This window comes from Typopeltis vanoorti, chromosome 10 (assembly GCF_054136105.1).
Source record: "Typopeltis vanoorti isolate ZY-2024b chromosome 10, IOZ_Tvanoo_1.0, whole genome shotgun sequence".
Classification (NCBI taxonomy): Eukaryota; Metazoa; Arthropoda; class Arachnida; order Uropygi; family Thelyphonidae; genus Typopeltis; species Typopeltis vanoorti.
In genome coordinates, this window is record NC_143558.1 from 32710992 (window position 1) to 32731318 (window position 20327).

Here is a 20327-nt window from a genome sequence, read left to right on the forward strand (position 1 = left end):
ATTCTTATAATACATCATCACTGAAATGCTAATAAATCCATAAAAAATTCTACTGCTACCACTAATCTCCAACTAATGAAGCAGTTCATCAAAGCTAGGACCAGAAAATGGTGTTTCTTCAAATCCATTTGTACCAAATCACTAGCATACATGGGATGATGAATCTCCCTCCAGTTCATGAGAGTGACCATGATTATCTCATTGTCACTCCCAGATGGAATCAAATGGCTACAACTCTCGACACATTTGAAGGATAACGCACACCTTTACAACACAACACCCAAGGATACTGTAACAGAATACACAGTTTCTGTTTCCATATATTTTGGACATTTCTGAACCTATAAGCAGATGTTGACTTGCTATCAACATATTTCCAATCAATAAAATTTCTAATCTCATACTAAGTACAAAAGACAAACTTTCACCTTTATCTCTAGCTGGTGTTTACTTGAAGACAGAACTTCATGGAAAAAAAAAAGATTAGCAAACGCCAGCACTACACTGAGTACCTTAATCCTTAAAAGTCAGATGTTGCACAACACAGGTATTGAGAGACCAAATCCAGTATTCCCCTGGAACAATGCTTGCCTTCTCCATGAAAACAGCTTTAAATATGATAGTCTTTTCAAAGAAGCCACTATTAAATATCAAGGCACCTAATTCAAATATCAAAAATGATTAATTATTTATTTGACATGATCCTTCTAGCATGCAACACTTCCTGTTATAGGTTAAATAATTATTGTATTTGCCTTGCATTCTCTCTCTCTCTTTCTCTCCTTGCACTACTTGTTAGTTCCACACTAATTACGTATACTATTAGTTTCGGTCTGAAATATTGTTTTCTAATTTTCAATAAAGTGAAGTATTGTGTCCAATGTGTTTCATTCTCAACACACACATGCATCATACAAATCAAGCAATATGCAAAAAAAAACTTGTTCAACATAATCCTGTTCACCCTTTCTTTCAGCTTCCTGAGAGAGCCTCATGTTCAATACCAGTTTAACTCAATTCTATGAAAAATCTCTTTCAACATTAATCGGGTGACAATCCCTTGCCAACTTATATGTCTCAATCACATCTCCCTCTTCTTCTTCTCATGTTCACAAGCCTCTGCAAATTGCATTTCCTTAATTTTTCCTCATATCCAATGTTACAGAGATGGGTAACTACCTTAGTCAATCCTCTCTGGATCCTTAGTGATATATCTGAATCTCCCCCTTGAAAAACAAATCTGTGCACAGCAATTCATATTCAACTTTAAGAAGGAAACCATAACTTCTACATGTGGTAGAATTCTACATCCTTACTACAGGGATGTAGTAAGGATGTAGAATTCTACATCCTTTTAGTAAGGATGTAGGAAAGAGGAAATTTATTAATCATTTCCAGGAAAGAAAGAAATTCTAGATGCATCACTGAAGAAATGATGGAACGTGATAAGACAAAAGCCTAAATCAGATTTAAAGCTATTCATAGAAAAGTTTTAAGGCGACAACCAATTACAAAAAAACTGTGTTATGCAAGTATCAGCAACTTGGATGCAATAGTGAGTTAAATTTATTTTCTATATTTGCAAGTTTTCTGGAAAATTTTGGTGTGCATTTAAGTGAAGAGGAGGGGGAGGTTGAGTAAGAGATTCTATCAAGACACTAAAGAAAGAAAGGAGGATATCATAACAGATAGAATATAAATATGATGGTTTATTACTGCTGGATGCCAGAAAGGAAAATCAAGATATAGAATTATAAAAACATAAAAAAGCAATGAAAATAAAATGAAATTTTAAGAACTACAGTCAATTAATATTAAATAAAATTAATTTTTATAGTTGCATATTCCAGTTATTTTATTATGTTTAATAAATATTTTTAACACAAGTTTATATATTTATAAAATGTGAATAAATTATTATTATACTGAACATCTTGTAAAAGAAAAGGATCTTCACATTGTCCAACTGTTAACATAAAGAAATGACTGAATGTTATTTCAAAAGTCAGTACTATTGAATTGTGATAATCTGTCAATCATCTTCAAAATATCATTTTTTTTTAATTTGTAGAATAGTATACATTGGTGGATAAAACGAATCTATCGCAGCTAAGAACTCTTTCTTAATTTATAGCTGCTTCCTTGGTTTTTAATGCCTGATATTCATATATAAATACATCAGCATATTTTGATTTAAAAGTATATATTTGTTATTTATCTTTTTGTAATTCAGTCCCATCCTCACTGATGAAATCTTCATCTGAAGCCATACCCTTTATCTTTCACCATAATGACTCCCATTTCTCTAATTCAGCATATTCATTCTCTCAATAGAAAGCAACCTCTCCAAACAAACACACATGCAACAACAACAACTTAGTAACCTAGTAAAGTTCCATTCTTCCATCACTTGAATTTACACACCCACATATTCCAAACCTACTTCCTACATGTTCTGCCTATCACATCACATGTTATTCAGCTTCATGCTGATATATGGGTTAGCACTCAATATACTACTCTTTTTTTTTTTTTCTTCAACACCACCATCCTTTAAGATTAGTCTCAAAAATCTCTTGCCACATGATATGCTATATGTCTCCCTTCTAAGATGGGGGGGGGGGGCTGATGATGATAGCCAGATGAATTGCAGCCAAAAAGAATAGGAGATAGGTGCATTGTTCATTTATTATTATTATTATTATTAAACAAGACCTCATGGAGTCAAAGACTCATCTAGGAGGTCCTTTTATCTCACACACATCTCATCATACCGGGTCTTAAACACATTCAAACTCCTTGCAGACACCACACTCTCAGGCAAGGCATTCCAATCATTCACAACTCTGCAAGAAAAAAACCTGCCTCTCACTCCCCTACTCACACCCTCTTTATACAGTTTCCAGGCATGACTTCTGGTTCTCCCCTGATCTCCCACTATTCTCTGTAGAACTTCTCCACCATTGATCCTATAACAACCCCTTACCAACTTGTAGGTCTCTATCACATCTCCCCTCTTCCTTCTCTCCACTAGACTCTGCAAATTACATCTTTTCAATCTTTCCTCATACTCGACATTCCAGAGGTCAGAAACTACCTTAGTCAGTCGCCTTTGGACCCTTTCCAACATCTCTTCATCCTTCTGAAAACCAGGTGACCAAATCTGGGCACAATAGTCCATGTGTGGCCTAATCAAAGCCTTATACAATGGAACAAGAATCTCCCTACTTCTACACGTCAGTGTCTTCCTCATCATTCCCAGAAGTCTTTGTGTTGTCTTCACAATTTTGGCGATGTGTCCCCTAAATTTTAGATCCTTATCCACTATCACTCCCAGATCTCTTATTTCCTCTACTTCCAACAATATATTCTTACCAAGCATAAATTCTGCATCCCATCTTTGTTTTCAATTTTAAAACCTTACATTTTGCAACATTGAACTCACATCCCCATTTGCTTGCCCAATCACTCAATTTATTCAAGTCTTCTTGCAAGACCACAACATCTTCACTACTCTTTATGGTTCGTCCCAACTTTGCATCATCTGCAAACAACTGAATATCTCCATCCAAATCTTTGCCAATATCATTAATATACAAGTTAAATAGTAATGGCCCTAAAACAGATCCCTGAGGCACTCCACTAGTGACTTTCCTTTTCCTGGATATTGCACCCCCATACACAACTTGTTGATACCTATCAGATAGCCAGTCTCCAATCCAATGCACTAATCTAATATCCAACCCCATCTGCTCTAGTTTGACTGTCAACTTATCATGAGGTACTCTATCAAAAGCTTTTGCAAAATCCAAATATATTACTGTGTATCCTTCTCCTCTGTCCAAGGAAGCAGTCACTTTATTGTAATAAGTAAGTAGATTACTAAAACACAACCTCCCTTTAGCAAATCCATGCTGTCCATCAAAGATTATACCATTGTTGTCAACCCAACTCTGGATCCTAGTTCTAACAAGCTTCTCCAACAACTTAACCACAACACCTGACACACAGATAGGCCTATAGTTTGATGCTTGAGTTCGATCACCTCCTTTATGAAGTGGCACAATCTTGCCCTCCTTCCACTCTTTAGGGATTTGACCAAGTGCAAGACTCGTATTAAAAAAATATGTCAAGGCAGGTGTCAACTCTCTGGCACATTCCTTCAGAATACGCGGTGATATATTATCAAGTCCCACAGCCTTATTTACATCTAGTTTACTCAACTCCCCAAACACCTCTTGCTCACTTACAGTCAGACTCTCCTAACCATCATCAACTGCTCTTAATCTCTCCATGAAGTCACATTCACAAGATTGAAAGATCTTTATGAACTGTTCATTAAGTATCTCCACCACACATTCTGCAACAGCTGTCTTTATACCATTTCCTCCAATCAATGTCATCCTTCTATAATCATTCTTTCTTTTGCTGGCTACATATCGAAAGAACTCCCTAGGATTCTTTTTAGTTTCATTAGCTAACTGCTGTTCATACCTCTCTTTAGCTACTCTCACCAACCAAGTCACTCTCCTTGCCTGGTCTTTGTAGAACTCATGAAATTGGTTACTTCCACTTCTCTTATGCTGTCTCCACAATGCCCTTTTTCTCTGTATTGCATGCTTAATCTCTATTCATCCATCTCACACCTAACTTATTTAACCTTCTCACACTTCTAGCATTGGTATACAAACACAACAACTCATTTCTGGATCTACAGCTAGTTCCACTGATACCACTCACTCGATGTGATCTCTCCATGCTGGACTGGGGCCATTTCCCTTTCTGCTTCTTCATTTTAGAACCCTTTGCAATTCCATCTGTTTCCTTTTGATCCCTGATCATCCCATTACTTTCCTGCCTACACATTCTCTCACCTCCTCTTGGAGCATCCACCTTTCTCACGCTGTGTATCCCTGTCCACCCTGAGCCTCGCCGTTTCCTTGCTCCTCTTGCACACCCATTCTCTCATTTTCTATACTCATACCACTCACTTCCACATTCATTTCCACTCCTTCAATCTCTCCTGTCTTACTCTCCTGCTCTTCCACATCACTCCCCTCTCGATCTGATTCATTCTCTCTATTCACTTCTCTACCTTCCAGCAGCAGTCTCTCCAAGCGACTCACACCATAACCACTCAAATGCAGTCCACCGCTCCCATACAGCTCACTTCGTCCCTCAAACTCATTCCACACATTAACAAACTCTACTCCCATCTCCTCACACATTTCAGCCAGAATATCATTCATAATCCTTGCTCTCCGCCTCATTTCACCACAATCATACCTAGGCAACACACTGACCACCCTTCCTGTCACACTATTCTCCTTTATCTTTCCAAGCAGTCTCCTGACATTCATTTTGACATGCTCTTTGTTCTCTCTCAAATCATTCGTACCAATTAATACAATTAACTCTTTTGCTCGTTCCCGCCTCATATTCAATGCCTCAATCACTCTACTCATTTTACCGCCTGGAAAACATACCTTGTGCATTTTATCCTCTAGCACACCTTTAATAATGGAGTCGCCATACAACGCCACTCGCTCATCTTTTGTTATCTCTTTCATGCCATCATGATTTACTTTAATAGTTTTGACCTGAATTCTCTCAATTTCATTCCGCATCCATTTCATTTCTTGCTTCATCCAATCCAATTCACCTTCTGAACCTCGCGACACATTCACTCTATCATCTTTCTAACTTTCTAACTCTCGACCCCCTCTTCTCACTTTCCCTCTCATTCATCCTTCTTTGTTTCCGTACTTTCGGTCCAACATACGTCCAACTTTCACTATCATTCTTCTCACTCTCACATATCTTTCTTTGTTTCCGTACTTTCGGACTAACATGCGTCCAACTTTCGCTATCATTCTTCTCACTTTTACTGTCATTCATCTTTCTTTGGTTCAGTACTTTCGTTCCAACATGCGTCCAACTTTCGCCATCAGTCATTCTTTTTTCGCTATCATTCATTCTTTTGATTTTTTTTACTTGCGATTTCTGCACCACGCCATTTCTACTTTCATTCGTTCTCTCAATTTCGTTTCTTTCCGCCTTACTTTCGTCCCTTTTAACATCCGTTACGGTTGTCAAATCGCTCTTTTTCTTTTTTCCTGATTTTTTTAACATTTTTTCGCCTGTCTTTCCCGCCATCCGTCTCTTTCAAACGTGCACTTGCGACACTATCGGTACTAGCACTTTCTGTCATCAACTTCATATTCGCATTCATCAATTCCTCGTTCAGGTCACATTTCGCACACACCCTTCTTCCATCCGCACTAAACATCCACAAATCATTTATGTAGTCGAAGGAATACATATAACAGACCTCACACTTAACGAACCGACTGAAATCCAAATTAAAATCATGGAATGACAATGCCGCCGCCATTTTTTTTTTTTTTTTTTCTCTGCAGGTTACTAGGTCTAATATTAACATTTTCGTATTTAGTTTAAGCAAGAAAAAAACCCCACACTAATAATATCGGTAGCGTACAACGTTTACAGCCGCTCTTACTTAAACAATTACGCATATATACTTAATTATTCCTAGTAAAACTTATCTGAATCAGGAGCTCTTCAAAAGACGTTCGTAGCGCTTGACCCACTAGCGCCCCCTGAGAGATCAATTTGAAGCAGTCTAAGGAGAAGAATCTAGCAGGTGTGAGATAGAGGTCAGTAAGACAAAATATACAGTTGGTTTGCAATAGGCCAGGGTGCTCCATGGATGATCTGGAAGACATGCATTGGCAAATTAGTACAATGAGTGCAGGTCATGTGATTATCATGTGGAACTTCAACTATGGAGATATAGACTGGAAGGAGAAAAGATCAGATGGAACAAAGGAAATGGAATGTATACACCTAATGAGAGAATTACATGAGGCAGCATGTGATGGAGTGGAAAAGGGATGTGAGAGTATTGGACCTGGTGATAGGATCAGAAGAACTATCCAACACCAAGGTGGCCACGTTGCCTCTGATTGGTGAAAGTGACCGTGGGGTCTCGACTAGGGAGATCGTAAAAACATGAGAAATATTCTGTCAAGAAGGGATATATGTGGAACTACAAAGCAGGTGATTATGACAAGCTTAGGAGGAAGCTTAAATCGGTGCCATGGCATAAAATACTGCAAGGGAAGGATGTTAGTAGTGCATGGAGATTGTTAAGGAGCATCTAGAGAAAGCAATATTAAATTGTATACCTAAAGTAAGGAGGGTTAATTAGATAGGAGTTAGATGGATGAGTAATATAATTAAGCATGGGCTGCAGAAGAAGAAAATGCTGTGGAGGGTATAAAAGGAGAAAGGTAACCAGCAAACTTATGAACGTACAAGGCTCAGGCAAGAAAGAGACCAACATGGTAAAAAAGGCAAAATCAGTTTTTATAAGAAGAAGAATCTAGCCAAGCAGGCTAAAGAAAAATTCCAAAGAGTTCTTTCATCATGTGGCAAGTACGAGAAAGAATGACAATGGAAAATTAACATTAAGGAATTCTGATGGTCACGAGGTGACAGAAGCAGATAAAATAGTTGAGTTATTGAGTGATCACTTTGCAAGGGTATATCATCCAAGTGACATTAATGCTGTGACATGTGACAGACGCTGATGTGTGAACAGAGGAAGATGAATTGGAGATTCTTAGGAATACTGCAGGATCTCAATGTAAATACAACTGTGGGATTAGATGGGATATCAGCTTCGGTTTTGAAAGAAGGTTCAAGGGAACTGGCAATGCCTCTTTAAGTCTCAGCTCTGGTAGAGTTCCAAGTGAGTGGAAAGAGGACAAAATAATTTCCTTGCATAATGGAGATTCTAAGACTGCAGAACAAATTATACACCAATCAATATTGGTGTATAATTTGTTCTGTATAATTTGTATAATTTTACCATTCGTAAAAATACTAGAAAAATTGGGCTAAAAGATAATTCAAGAATGGGTGGATAAGAATGATACTGTATGAGGAGCAACATGGCTTCATGGAACTCTGTTATGCAAATTAGAACAAATGGGGATGGATATGAATATGAGATATATGATGAATATATGATGGATATGAGGTGATTCGTTTAACACAAATTATGGACTCTACAACTGCGTTATAAATAATTATTTTAATTTCCCAATGTTTCAACCTTCATATTAAGGTCATCATCTGGAGTATACACATATATACACAGAGACAAACTATATGTCACAAGCTATACGTATATGTCAAACACTATATGTGGTTTGACTTTTTGAAAAACCATGTATAGGGAAATAAATTAAAACACTATGTTTATTCTTGAAGTAAAACTTTCATTTCAACATTCTAAAATGTTACTTTTCTTGCTTTTCTTTTAGTAGCATTATCGATGACATCGGCAAAGTCTATTTCATTGTAATGTAGGTAAGTCTTAATCAATGACCACCCTTCCCCCAGCTATGCAGAAGAGACAATGATTTGATCAAAAAATACAATAATTTTTTTTTTATTATTACATTACACCTCCGGGGAATCCAAAGACTCATCGAGGGAGGGCACCTACTCCACAACTCTCCGTCTCCACCACTCAATCCACCAACTACATTCATCATCTACACCAACGCCATCTACTGCCTACTACCACCACTAGTATTTTCACAGACAATCACAAACATCCATGCCCACGGCAGGATTCGAACGTGCAGCCTTTTGGCTGGAGAGCATGTGCTCTCCAGCCAAAAGGCTGCGGGTTCACTAACCGCTCGGCCAGCCAGGCCGGCAAATAAAAGAAATAAAATAAATTAACTACATCAAAGCTATATTCTATTTAAGACAACATCAGAGAAACATTCTTTCATATAGATAGTTTTATTGAAGTAAAAATTATGTCCTATTTTAACATGACAATTGTTATATTAGATTTAGGATCCTGGATTACCTATGGTCCTATTTATAATTAACTCTTAGGGAGAAAGGTTAAGTGGGTAGAACGTGTGCCTTCCATATGTTTGAGATTTTTAGACTATCATTATTGTTAAGATTAGGGTGATTGATAAGAATCTCGCAGGCCTCCTTAAATTTACGTTCATACCAGGTTTTGGTGTGATGTAAACAACAGGTGCTTTTCCAGTCAATTCTACATAAGCTGTTCAGGGCATGATCGGGAAATTAAACATTGGGAAATTAAAATAATTAATTATAACATGGTTGTAGAGTCCATAATTTGTGTAAAATGAATGCTGATCACTGTGCAACACTAAAGAGAAAGAACGAAAAAAGGTGACTAATTGTGTGCTGCAAGGTTCAGTGCTGGGACCACTACTGTTTATTTTGTGCATAAATGATACAGGAAACAGCCTGAAAGGAAATATTCAGTCGTTTGCTGATGATGTAAAATTAGGTAGAGTAACAGTTAATCAGAGCTTGCAGGATGATTTAACCTCCCTACCAGCCAATGTGGATGAAACAGTGATACCAAATTGCACTTCTTGTCCATGTTATTCAATGGGTTTTAGAGCTTCGTATCCAGATTTATCTCGATGTCTATAGACGTCGTGGCCGGTTGGGGGATAAACATGCAGTCAGAATGGGCAAAAGATAATGGGTATCAGTTTAATGTGAATAAATGTAAAGTTATGCATTTTGGGATAAATAGATTACAAGCGATGTATCATATTCTTGGACTGTACTCCAGGAAATAAATAAAGCTGGATATTTAGGGGTGGTGGTAGACAGAGAGTTAAAATTTAGAGGACATATTGCTAAGGTTGCCAATAAGATTACTTGGCTACTGAAGAACACATTAACAAGTAGAGATAAGGAAGTTGTTATTCCTCTTTATAAGGCTTTGATACATCCACATCTGGATTAATGTGCTCAAGTCTGGTCTCCTGAGTTTCTTGAGATGAGTCAGTGGTGGAGAAGATTCAGAGGTAAGTGACGAGATTGTGAGTGGTCTGTGGAATGTTCCCTATGAAGATAGATTGAGGGTGTGTGTGGATTGCAGAAGTCAGTTGATAGGAAAAAAAGAAGAAATATGAAAGAGACTTTAAAGTCACTTAGATAGTTTTATAGGATTGATGCAGGGGAAATGCTTCAGCTCTTGGCTAGAGGGACCAGAACAAGAAGTCATCACTGCAAGTTGAATGGGTTCAAGGAAAGTTATGATAGATTGTGTGGATAGTTTGGGCCACCCGAGATGTCTTTGGAGTGCATTGAGGTGCCCGTACAATAATAATAATCTCATGCCATTCATACATTGTTAACAATCCTTTCATCTACTTTTTTCATTTCCTAATTTCTTGAAAGAGTGATATGCTTCACTCTTCTTCTAGTCAAATACTCCTTTGACACACTTTTAACTGGTATACTTTGAATCAAAAAAATATTTGAAAAATAGTTGAAAACTAAATTTTCAACTATCCAGTTGAAAATTTCTCCTATTACTCTCATATTCACATCCTTCATTTATCCTTTCTTCCTCCTATGCATCTCGGGCCTGCCTTTCACTTCTTACCTCTCTCTCTCTCTCTCTCTCAACCTCTACCAGCTGATCAATCACTCATCCAATCCAATTTCAGCATGCATTATACTCAATCACTCACTCCTCTGTTCATACATGCATTTCATAAATACAGAGAATGACAAAGTATAATGAAATAAATTACATTACATCAATGCACTTTTACATGTCTAAATGTTAATAAACAAAAGTCTATAATAAATATATCAAGTGTGCTTACTGAGTGTTCTTGCAAATCCGAAATCACATAGTTTTACTACACCTTCTTTAGTTAAAAGTATATTTTCTGGTTTCACATCTCTGTGTATGCACTATAAAAACAAATGAATTTCAAGTAAGAAATGCACACTAAAAAATGAAAAGGAGCAATTATGTTAATTATAATAACTATAAATCACAAGTGTATATGTAGGATAGAGTATATGTGGGATTTCGGACATCTTTATCTCTTGTCTTATGGAGATAAAAGACAACTTATGATCATATCATGACAGTAAACATCAAAGCATTACACAAGGCAAAAATTACTTTATAAATAAACAAAAGAGTAAACAGGTACAGATAAAAATATATAAAAATGTTAGTATAAAAAAATGTGAACAGAAACAAGTTTAAAAAGTTGTATAAAAGGTAAGTGTAAAAAGGTCTATGAAAAATAAGAAAAAACAGTTCACAAAACATGGATAAAAAACAACCAGTATTATAAAAGCCTAAGAACAAAAACAACATTGTATAAATAATGTAAATGGTCTATATATGGTGAAAAATACTGACTTTCTATGAAAATTTAAAAAGAGACACTTGGTGAGTTGGATAAAATCTGCCTGAGTGTACAGGGCTCAGACAGATTATAAATAAAGCTAAAATAGTGACTGTACTCATTAATGAAATGAGGGTATTCAATTAAAATATGACTGATAATTAGTCCAGCACTACAGAACTTGCACACACAAACACGCACGCACGCGCACACACACACACACACACACACACACACAGGCATGTCATTACTCCTCAATAGGGAGGAGAATGTAAGATGACTATGACCTACATGGAGCCAAGCAAGAACAAATTCTTGCTTGGCTCTATGATTTAATTTCAGGCTTGATTCAATAGAGTTTATTACTGGTCTCTCTATTTCATGATGGCTGAAACTGGAATAAAAGTTTGTATCTGATGATCTCCCTGTAATTGGTGTATGGGAGATAGGCAGATGGTGGAAGCTTGAGAAACAAGCTGATCTAGTGCAGTATCTGCAGTCTCATTTCCCTTAATCCCAATTTGGCTTGCAATAAAACAGAAGCATACATCCAAGTGTAGCTTGCATGTAGAGGACATTGACATTTGAGAGATCTCTGGATGTTTCTGCAGCCCCTAGACATCGTATTGCTTGTAAAAAAACTTCATGAAACTGAATATATTATGCACTTTTGGTAATGAAGCAGTCATGTATTTTAATGCAAGCTCTATCACATACAGCTCACAGTAAAATTGTTACATTCTAGCAAGATCTGAGTAGATAATTAGAGGCTGTAGTGGTGAAACAGATGCAGTCCTTATGTTTGCCCATAATAGGATATTTTGTGACTGCAAAGAACCTGTTAAACACCTGGCAGTTCTAATGATTGTGGATGGTGGAGAGGATAAGGGATGCCAATTTCCAATATGGTCTGTAAGTAGTTGAAATGCTGAAATTATTTTTATAATTTTTATTAGTTTTTCTGATATACCCTGGATATAGAGAATGGTGATAGATTTGGTGTAGTCTGTTCTGGATGGGAGAGGGATGTGTGGTTTTGGAGTTTTAATATGTTTTGAATTTAGTGGGAATTGTAGCCATTGGCTAAGAAGGTGTTGAGAATTTGGTCAAGTTCAGCAGTGAGGATACTATTATCAGAACTGACTGATTTTGCCCTGTTATACTGAGTTTTTATAATCCCATAATGGGGAGGAGAGGAGGGGTGATGTGACTGTTGGTGAATGTATCTGCCAGTCTGTGTGAGGGTTTTCTGTAGACAGAGAATGTCAGAAATCCATTAGGATAGCATTTTTTCAAAGTGCCTAGAAAGAGGAGGCTGTTGTTATTGTTTTCCTGTTCTAAGGTGAACTGGATCTTGGGATGCTGATTGTTTAGATGTGTTAATAAAATGTTCAGAGCATTCATGCCATGTAGCCAAATGAAGAATACATCATCTACATGGTGTTTTCAAATGGTGGTTTGAATGGTTTTTATGCTTTTATATTGTATATTACATTCAGTTTATATGAGGAAGAGTTTAAGGCTTTCTCTTTGAAACTGCAGGTCTCCCTGAATTATTTTCAAATAGTGGGAGACGCCATGGAACCTCTGCTTCCCCAGCTAACTATTTATTTATAATACATTACCGTGACAAAATGCATGATTCCCAGATGCAAAGAGCAAGGATGTTAATGCTGCTGTTAGTCTGCAGAAGGCAGAAGTGAAAGAGTTGATTGTTTTGGCAGACTCAAATTATTTGAATGTGAAAGAGGATATAAAAGAATTGTTGAGAGAAGCAAAAATGAAGAATGAAGAAGCAAACATTGTGAGTCTGCTATCTCGGTATGATAGTACAGAACTGAAACGAGGGATTTGACTACTAATGAGTTAATGAGAAGATTATGCAGGAGGAATGTGCAGAGTTCAGGGATGTACAGAGTAAATCTGATAGCATGTGTCTAGTCATTGGACAAATGAGTGCGAGTGCAGAAAGGATTGTGAACAGTTAGGTGAAGTTTCCAGGTTTTCAATGCAAATATATTGTTAATGATATTATGCAATGTAATGGTGGGCCCAAGGAAATATTGAATTTCATGTACATGAATGCCAGAAGTATCAGATATAAAGGAGAGGAGTTTTTGGCATTGGTCAGCTCGACTTGGCCAAACATTATCAACATCAGCGAGACCTGATTGACAAAGAATGATATAGTTACAGAGATAGAGTGTAAGGAATATTTTATTGTAGAGTAAAGGACATAGAGAATATATGGTAGGAGTAATAATGTAAATTGAAGACATGGAACTAACAAAAATAAAAGTTAAGGAGGATTGATGATCTGTGGGATGGTTCATTTGGGGCTATATTTGTGAGACAAAGGTCACTAGGACAAAATACATTTTTGGTGCTGCTATAGACCTGGGAGATCAACAGGAAGATGTTGATACCATGAATCAGCAGATTAATACAATAAGTATACACTGAGTAATTATCATGGTGACTTCAACTAAGGGGATATAGATTGGAAAGACAAAAGAACACACAGCAAATGGAAATAAAATTTATACAGTTACTAAGAGATTACTAGGCCACACATGGACTACTGTGCCCAGATTTGGTCACCTGATTTTCAGAAGGACAAAAAGATGTTGGAAAGGGTCCAGAGGCAACTGACTAAGATAGTTTCTGACCTCTGGAATGTCAAACATGAGGAAAGATTGAGAAGATGCAATTTACTGAGTCTGGTGGATAGGAGGAAGAGGGGAGATATGATAGAGACCTACTAGTTAGTAAGGGATTGTTATAGGATCAATGTTGGAGAGGTTCTACGGAAAACAGTGGGAGATCAGGGGAGAACCAGAGGTCATCCCTGGAAACTGCATAAAGAGGGTGTGAGCAGAGGAGTGAGAAGCAGGTTTTTTGCATGAAGAGTTGTGAATGACTGGAATGCCTTGCCTGAGAGTGTGGTATCTGCAGAGAATTTGAGTGTGTTTAAGGTGCAGTATGATGAGCTGTGTGTATGATAAAAGGACCTCCTAGATGAATCTTGACTCCATGGGGGTCTTGTGTGGTGATGATGACAATGATGATGATAATAATAATTACCTGAAACAATATGTGATGAAGGGGACCAGGGATATGAGAGTGTTGAATCGGGTAACAGCATCAGAAGATGTATCCATAACTACAGCAGCAACCTTACCTCTGATTAGAGAAAGTGACTATGCAGTCTTATTCTGGGAGGTTGCTCGATATGTAGAATTCTAAATCAAAAAAAGTGTTCACGTGGAACTACTAAGCTTATGGTTATGACAAACTTAAGTGCAGACCTGAAGCAATGCCAGTGGCATAAGAGGCTACAAGGAAGGAAGGAATGTCAGTATGCATGGAAAGTGGTCAGGGATTGCTTGAGAGAGGCAGTATTAGAGGAATTATCTGAGGGCTACTAAAGGACTGTGCAATATATAGCCTCTTGCAGTCAAGTCATCACCACCTTCCGACGGTATAGCCTGTTTCCACAAGCAGGGCTCTGGCAAACCTGATGAGCATTGCCATGTAAAAAAATCTGCAAAAGTATATCTGCCCTAGTTGGAGGAAATGTCAATTAGACCACTAGGTGGTACATGTCTTTCATCACCCAGTGAAATACCACCACCTTGCTTATTAGAGTCCTGAAGTGGCTGCAGTCATGTTTGGTCACTAGAGAAAGGGTTCTGGTTTCTGTCTCCCCACCACCACCACCACTCTTCCTACATGCAGTGAGAGTAATACCTCAATGACATATCAATCTCACTGTAGGAGGCCAGAACCTTCCATTCAAGGATACAGCATTAAAATAGTTCCATAAGTCAGCCGCTCGTTAGTACATGGGACCGAACCAGTTAGTAACAAATCAGGAGGCTTCCTGATCAGCTACCGTCAAATCCTGCAATCACGTATTTGGCCCAGTTGTGACTGGAGGGAAACCAAATACCTTGGCTGCAGGGGAAACTGTTGAGACCATGCATGAACAGGAGACTTGAGTTACCTCTGTGTGAGCAGCATGTTTGCAAGTCTCTTGCCTTTCACTGCATACTCCTCTTTATCTCTTCCTCACCAAATACAATGGACCACAACCCAAAGAAATGTGATTTTACTGCAGGTTAAAAAAAAACTATAAAAAACAAAAAAATCCAAACCATAAAAAACATCAAAAACCAACCAAAAAATCATAAAAAAAACAATGAATATCCAACCAAACAACCCACCAACATTAATTTTTATCAAGTTTCCACACCACTTCACCAACATCCATGGCCTAAACAGCAATATAGACAATGTGCACTACCACCTACAGTCATCTAAACCAGAATTACTATTCCTATCAGAACCCCAACTGGCAACCTCAACAGCCATTATACACCTCAAATGCTTAAAACTACACATTATACAGCCATTAAGGGCTGCACCTGAGCATTCATCAGAACTGACATAACATACCATTCCAGAGACTGCAAATCCTTGAACCCCACTGTTTGATCTGCTTTGGGCTCACAATTTCTCTACGAAATCAATTGCCCTTTTCATATTCTCTGTCTATTGCTCTCGAAACTCCATCAGCCACTCTGACCTCTTCAACTCTCTAAAGTTCAACTTTTTGCAGTCAAAATATCCGAATAGTGAGGTCATCCTTCTTGGGGACTTAAGTGTCCACAACTAACATCGACTCCTCTTCTTCAGTTTCACCAATCAAGCAGGCAGGGATGTTGAGATGTTTGCCATCAGCAATGACCTATCTCAGATCATCAATCTTCCTACCAGAATATCTGAAACCCTCTCCAATTTGCCAACACACGTGACCTCTTCCTAACAAGTTCCCCTTCCAGGTATACTGTGGTTATCATTTCTCTTTTCCTCATACAAATCTCAACCTCAACAAAGGACACAAGACTGTTCACAGTCTTGTGTCCTTTGGCATCACAAGGGTGCCAACTGCGAGGACCTCTGTAACTTGTATTCCTCCTTCCCCATGGTGAGACTACTGCTTCAGTTCTTCTGATCCAAACACCTGCTCAGACTGAACAAGGGAGGAAAGCCTTCATTCTTATGAAATCATCCTACAGGAATGAAGGCTTTCATCCCATATTCCACTGCAAATTCTCAGCCACCATCCAAGCCTTGCTTCTCAAAAAAGTATGCCAGTGCTATAAAAGGAAAAACCTGCTTATCAAGACTCTAGCTACCCACTCTGCCTATACTGCAGCTCACAACAGTCATTAAAGAATCATCACCAAGTCCAAGTCAGACTTTGAAAAGGCCAAATGCTGCAAACTTGCCTCCTGCCCAAAGCAGTTGCTCCTTCTGGTCCCTTGCCAAGGCCATTGGGCACAACTTCTGCCCACCCAAGTTTCCACCACTCACATCTGGATGGTACTATAGTTACCTTATCTAAAGATAAGGCAAACTTATTGACATCACTCTTCTCTTCCAATTTCTGCATTGATGATCTGGACAAAGTTCCCTCCACTCCATTCGAAAAATCCTTAATAATCTGAACACAAACAAGGCATCTGGTCCTGATGGTATCCCACCATTTGCAAAACACCTATCCTATATCGCCTCTTCAATCTATCCTATTCAACTGGCATCTACCGTATAACATGAAAATTGGTCCACATCCCAAAGAAAAGTGATAAAAGTCAATTAACGAAATAGCATCCAATTGCTCTCACTTCTGTTCTCTCAAAAATTATGGAGAAGGTCATCAACAACCAACTCTTGAACCATCTAGAGCAGTGATTCTCAATCTATGGGGATGCCCCCTTTGGGAGGGTGGATAAATACCTAAAGGGAGGGCATGAAGAAAGTAGAAATCAAAAGAAAAACTGAAAAGCTACTTTATTGAAACAAAAGTATTTAATGAAACTATTTATTGACACAAAAACATAAAATACACTCTGAAAATAAAATAATAAGATGTATAAAATCCACTGTATTGAATAAACTAGTTACGCTTACAGGAACATATCAATATTGCAAAATACACTGAGCAACTAATTAAAACTAAACAATAACAATGAATCTAAAAATTAATAGCGTCCTTGGACCTGTGTTGCAGAGCAAAGCTTTTCATATGATGGTGATATATTGGAAATAGACACTCTTAGTTCTCTTTCTATATTTAACTAAGATCTATATTTTGTTTTTAAGGCAGCCACTGAAGAAAACCCAATTTTACAAAGACAAGATGTTGGAAATGGCAAAAGTGCACAAAAAGTTCTTGCCATTAGTGCAGAAAATTCATCATCAACACTGGCCCAAAATTCAAACAACGATTTAGATGCAAATTGTCTTTTGATTTTGCAGCTTGAAGTGAAGTCTATAAATTGTGCCTCTTCTTCAATTGGGAAACCTTCAGCGATAATTTGAAATGGGTTTCTAACCCACTCACACATTGCCATTATGTTGTCGTCAGTTATAAAATAGTTTCTAAAATTCTTCGTCAACATTGTTAAATGATTTTCAATAGTTTCAAATAAAACTTTGGTGTGTTACTCTTCTTCCTTGTGGGTTTTGATAAATTCATCCACATTTGCAAACATTTCTAATTTTTGTTGCTTTACCTTTTTGTTCCATAACTCTAGTTTTTTACAAAAAGCATTAACTTTGTCACTCATCCCAAAGATATGTGTATTTTTTCCTTGGAGCTGCAGGTTTAATATATTTAATTTCTCAACTATGTCCACCAAGTAGCTCAATTTCATCACAAATAAGTGGTTTCTAAACTTCTCTGCTTCTTTGTGATTCTCCTCTTCCAAGAAGTTGCTATTTCATCTCTTAATTCGTAAATACATTATAAACAGTTTCCCTGTGATAACCATCCTGTTTTGTAGTAAAATAGTAATAATGAATGTTCCACTCCAGCCACATCTTTGCAAAGTTCAAAAAACAGTCTTGATTTTAAGGTTCTCATTTTTATATAATTCATGATGGTTATAACTCTTGTTAATACCATGTTTAGACCAGGATTTCCTTTGCAGAAAGAGCTTCTCTATGAATCATGCAATGTGTCCAGATACAATGTGGGGATTTTTCCCTCACAAGGGCTTGCAAACTTTTAAACCTTCCAGACATAACTCGAGCATCATCAGTGCAAATTCCAACACAATTTTTCTACTGTATGTTTGCCTTGCATATAAAATCGTCCATACTTTGAACAATTCAGGTTCTGTGGCTCTTCTTTCTATTGGTTTGCAAAACGATAACTCTTCAACTGCTGATAATCCATCACAAAATTGAACCTAAGTAATTAAATGACAATCCTTGTTGCTATCTGTTGCCTCGTCAAGCTGAAATGAGAATAATCGGTCACAAAGCTTTGACAAAAGTTGTTGTTACATATCTTCACATATATCACCAATTCACTGAGCAACAGTATCATTTGATAGAGTTATGTATTGTAGTTGTTTAGTAAAACTTTCTCCAAGCATAGTTTCTACAATGCCAATCACAGCTGACAGAATGAGGTCTTCTCCGATAGCATGGGGCTTTCTGCACCTAGCTATTTTATATGCAACTTTGTAAGAAGCTAGTAAAGCTTTTTTCATTTACAGACAAAGCTTTTTTAATATTACATTTTTGCTTTTCAAAATATTTTAGTTTGGCAGCAAAGATCTCTCACGGTTTGATAACATACTCCTTATGAAGTGTTTCCAAATGTCTTAAGTTTATTCGGTTTCATACTATCAGCCGCCAGATTTTTTGAACAAATAACACACAGTGGTCTTTCTTCATCATTTACTTCAGTCTTTGTAAAACAGAAATCTAAATATTCTGCTGCATACTTTATTGATTTTACTTTTGGAGTGATATTCTGTGAACCTGAATTTATTGATGTCGACGCTGCACAGTCATCAGATGCCTACTTACTTCCAATTAAAGTTTATCCATTTTTCTACACTAGAAAAGACTGTTTTTATACCATATGCAGTCGTTGTGAATAGCAGTAAAATAACACTGAGCATCTCACCATTGGTCACTGTTGCAATGTTAGTGCCGTCTTTCCATTTCACGCCTTATTTATACTAGCAGATACATTTCCAGAATATTCGAGACTTCCCATGATAAAATCCCGAATGTTTCCGAAAGGCCGATACAATTCAGTGGTCTGTGCAGTGATGCCAGATCTATACAATTTTTGAAAGATTTGATGAAGTATTTAAATTTGTATGAATATTTAAACATTTTAATTAATACCTTTATTTTTTGTTGTTTGTTTGTTTTGCTAACTTTTATGGGATTTGTCAATGTCTCAACACAAGAATTGCAAGGGGGAAAGGTGAGGGCACAACAAAAACTAATATTAAAAAATGGGGCACACACATGAAAGAAGGTTGAGAAACACTGACCTAGAGACATACCAACTAATCACTGACCAGCAATATGGATTCTGCTACTCGCGATCTACAGCTGATCTTTTGCTTTCACCACCCACCTCTGCACTCATACCATGGAAAAATTTGGAGAAACTCAAGTGGTAGCCCTCAACATTTCAAAAGCATTTGATTGGGTTTGGTACTAGGGTCTACTTAAAAAACTGTGTATCCTATTGTCTGCCTTCCTCACTCTGCAACTGGACTACCAAATTTCTCACTGGTTGCTCACTACATGTCACTACAGTGGATGGTTTACTTTCCTCAGATTTTCCACCAATGCAGGAGTACCACAGGGGTCTGTACTTTCACCTACTCTCTTCCTTTTGTATATAAATGACCTGTTCACACAGACTTCTAATTATATACATAGTTTTGCCGATGACAGTACACTCCATTCCTCCTGTTCATTCGACAAACCTTGTAGTGCTCAGGTATTAGAATTATCAAGATCTACCACAACCAGTGAACTGAACTCAGATCTCCTAACTATATTCCAGTGGGGCAAGGACAGCTTTGTAAACTTCAATGACACACACCAAAACCCAGTCTTATCTGATCTCTTGCAAGAAAGAGTTTGCATCCCTCCCCCATTTACTGACTTGCACCTCCGATCTTCCTGGCACACCCACATTTCAATTATAGCTTCTGTAACTGTCAAAAAACTTGATGTACGTTTTTA

The 20327-nt window shown here is 37.5% G+C and overlaps 1 protein-coding gene across 4 annotated transcripts in view; it reads right to left on the reverse strand.

The window, feature by feature from the left end:
* Positions 1-20327, reverse strand: part of LOC150102312 (cyclin-dependent kinase-like 4) — a 296960-nt gene that overhangs the window by 133446 nt on the left and 143187 nt on the right. For all 4 annotated transcript variants that reach the window (XM_090399039.1, XM_090399038.1, XM_090399040.1 and 1 more), the window contains one exon: positions 10716-10806. In XM_090399039.1, coding sequence (XP_090255165.1) covers positions 10716-10806 — 91 coding nt within the window. The remainder of the gene's footprint in view (positions 1-10715; positions 10807-20327) is intronic.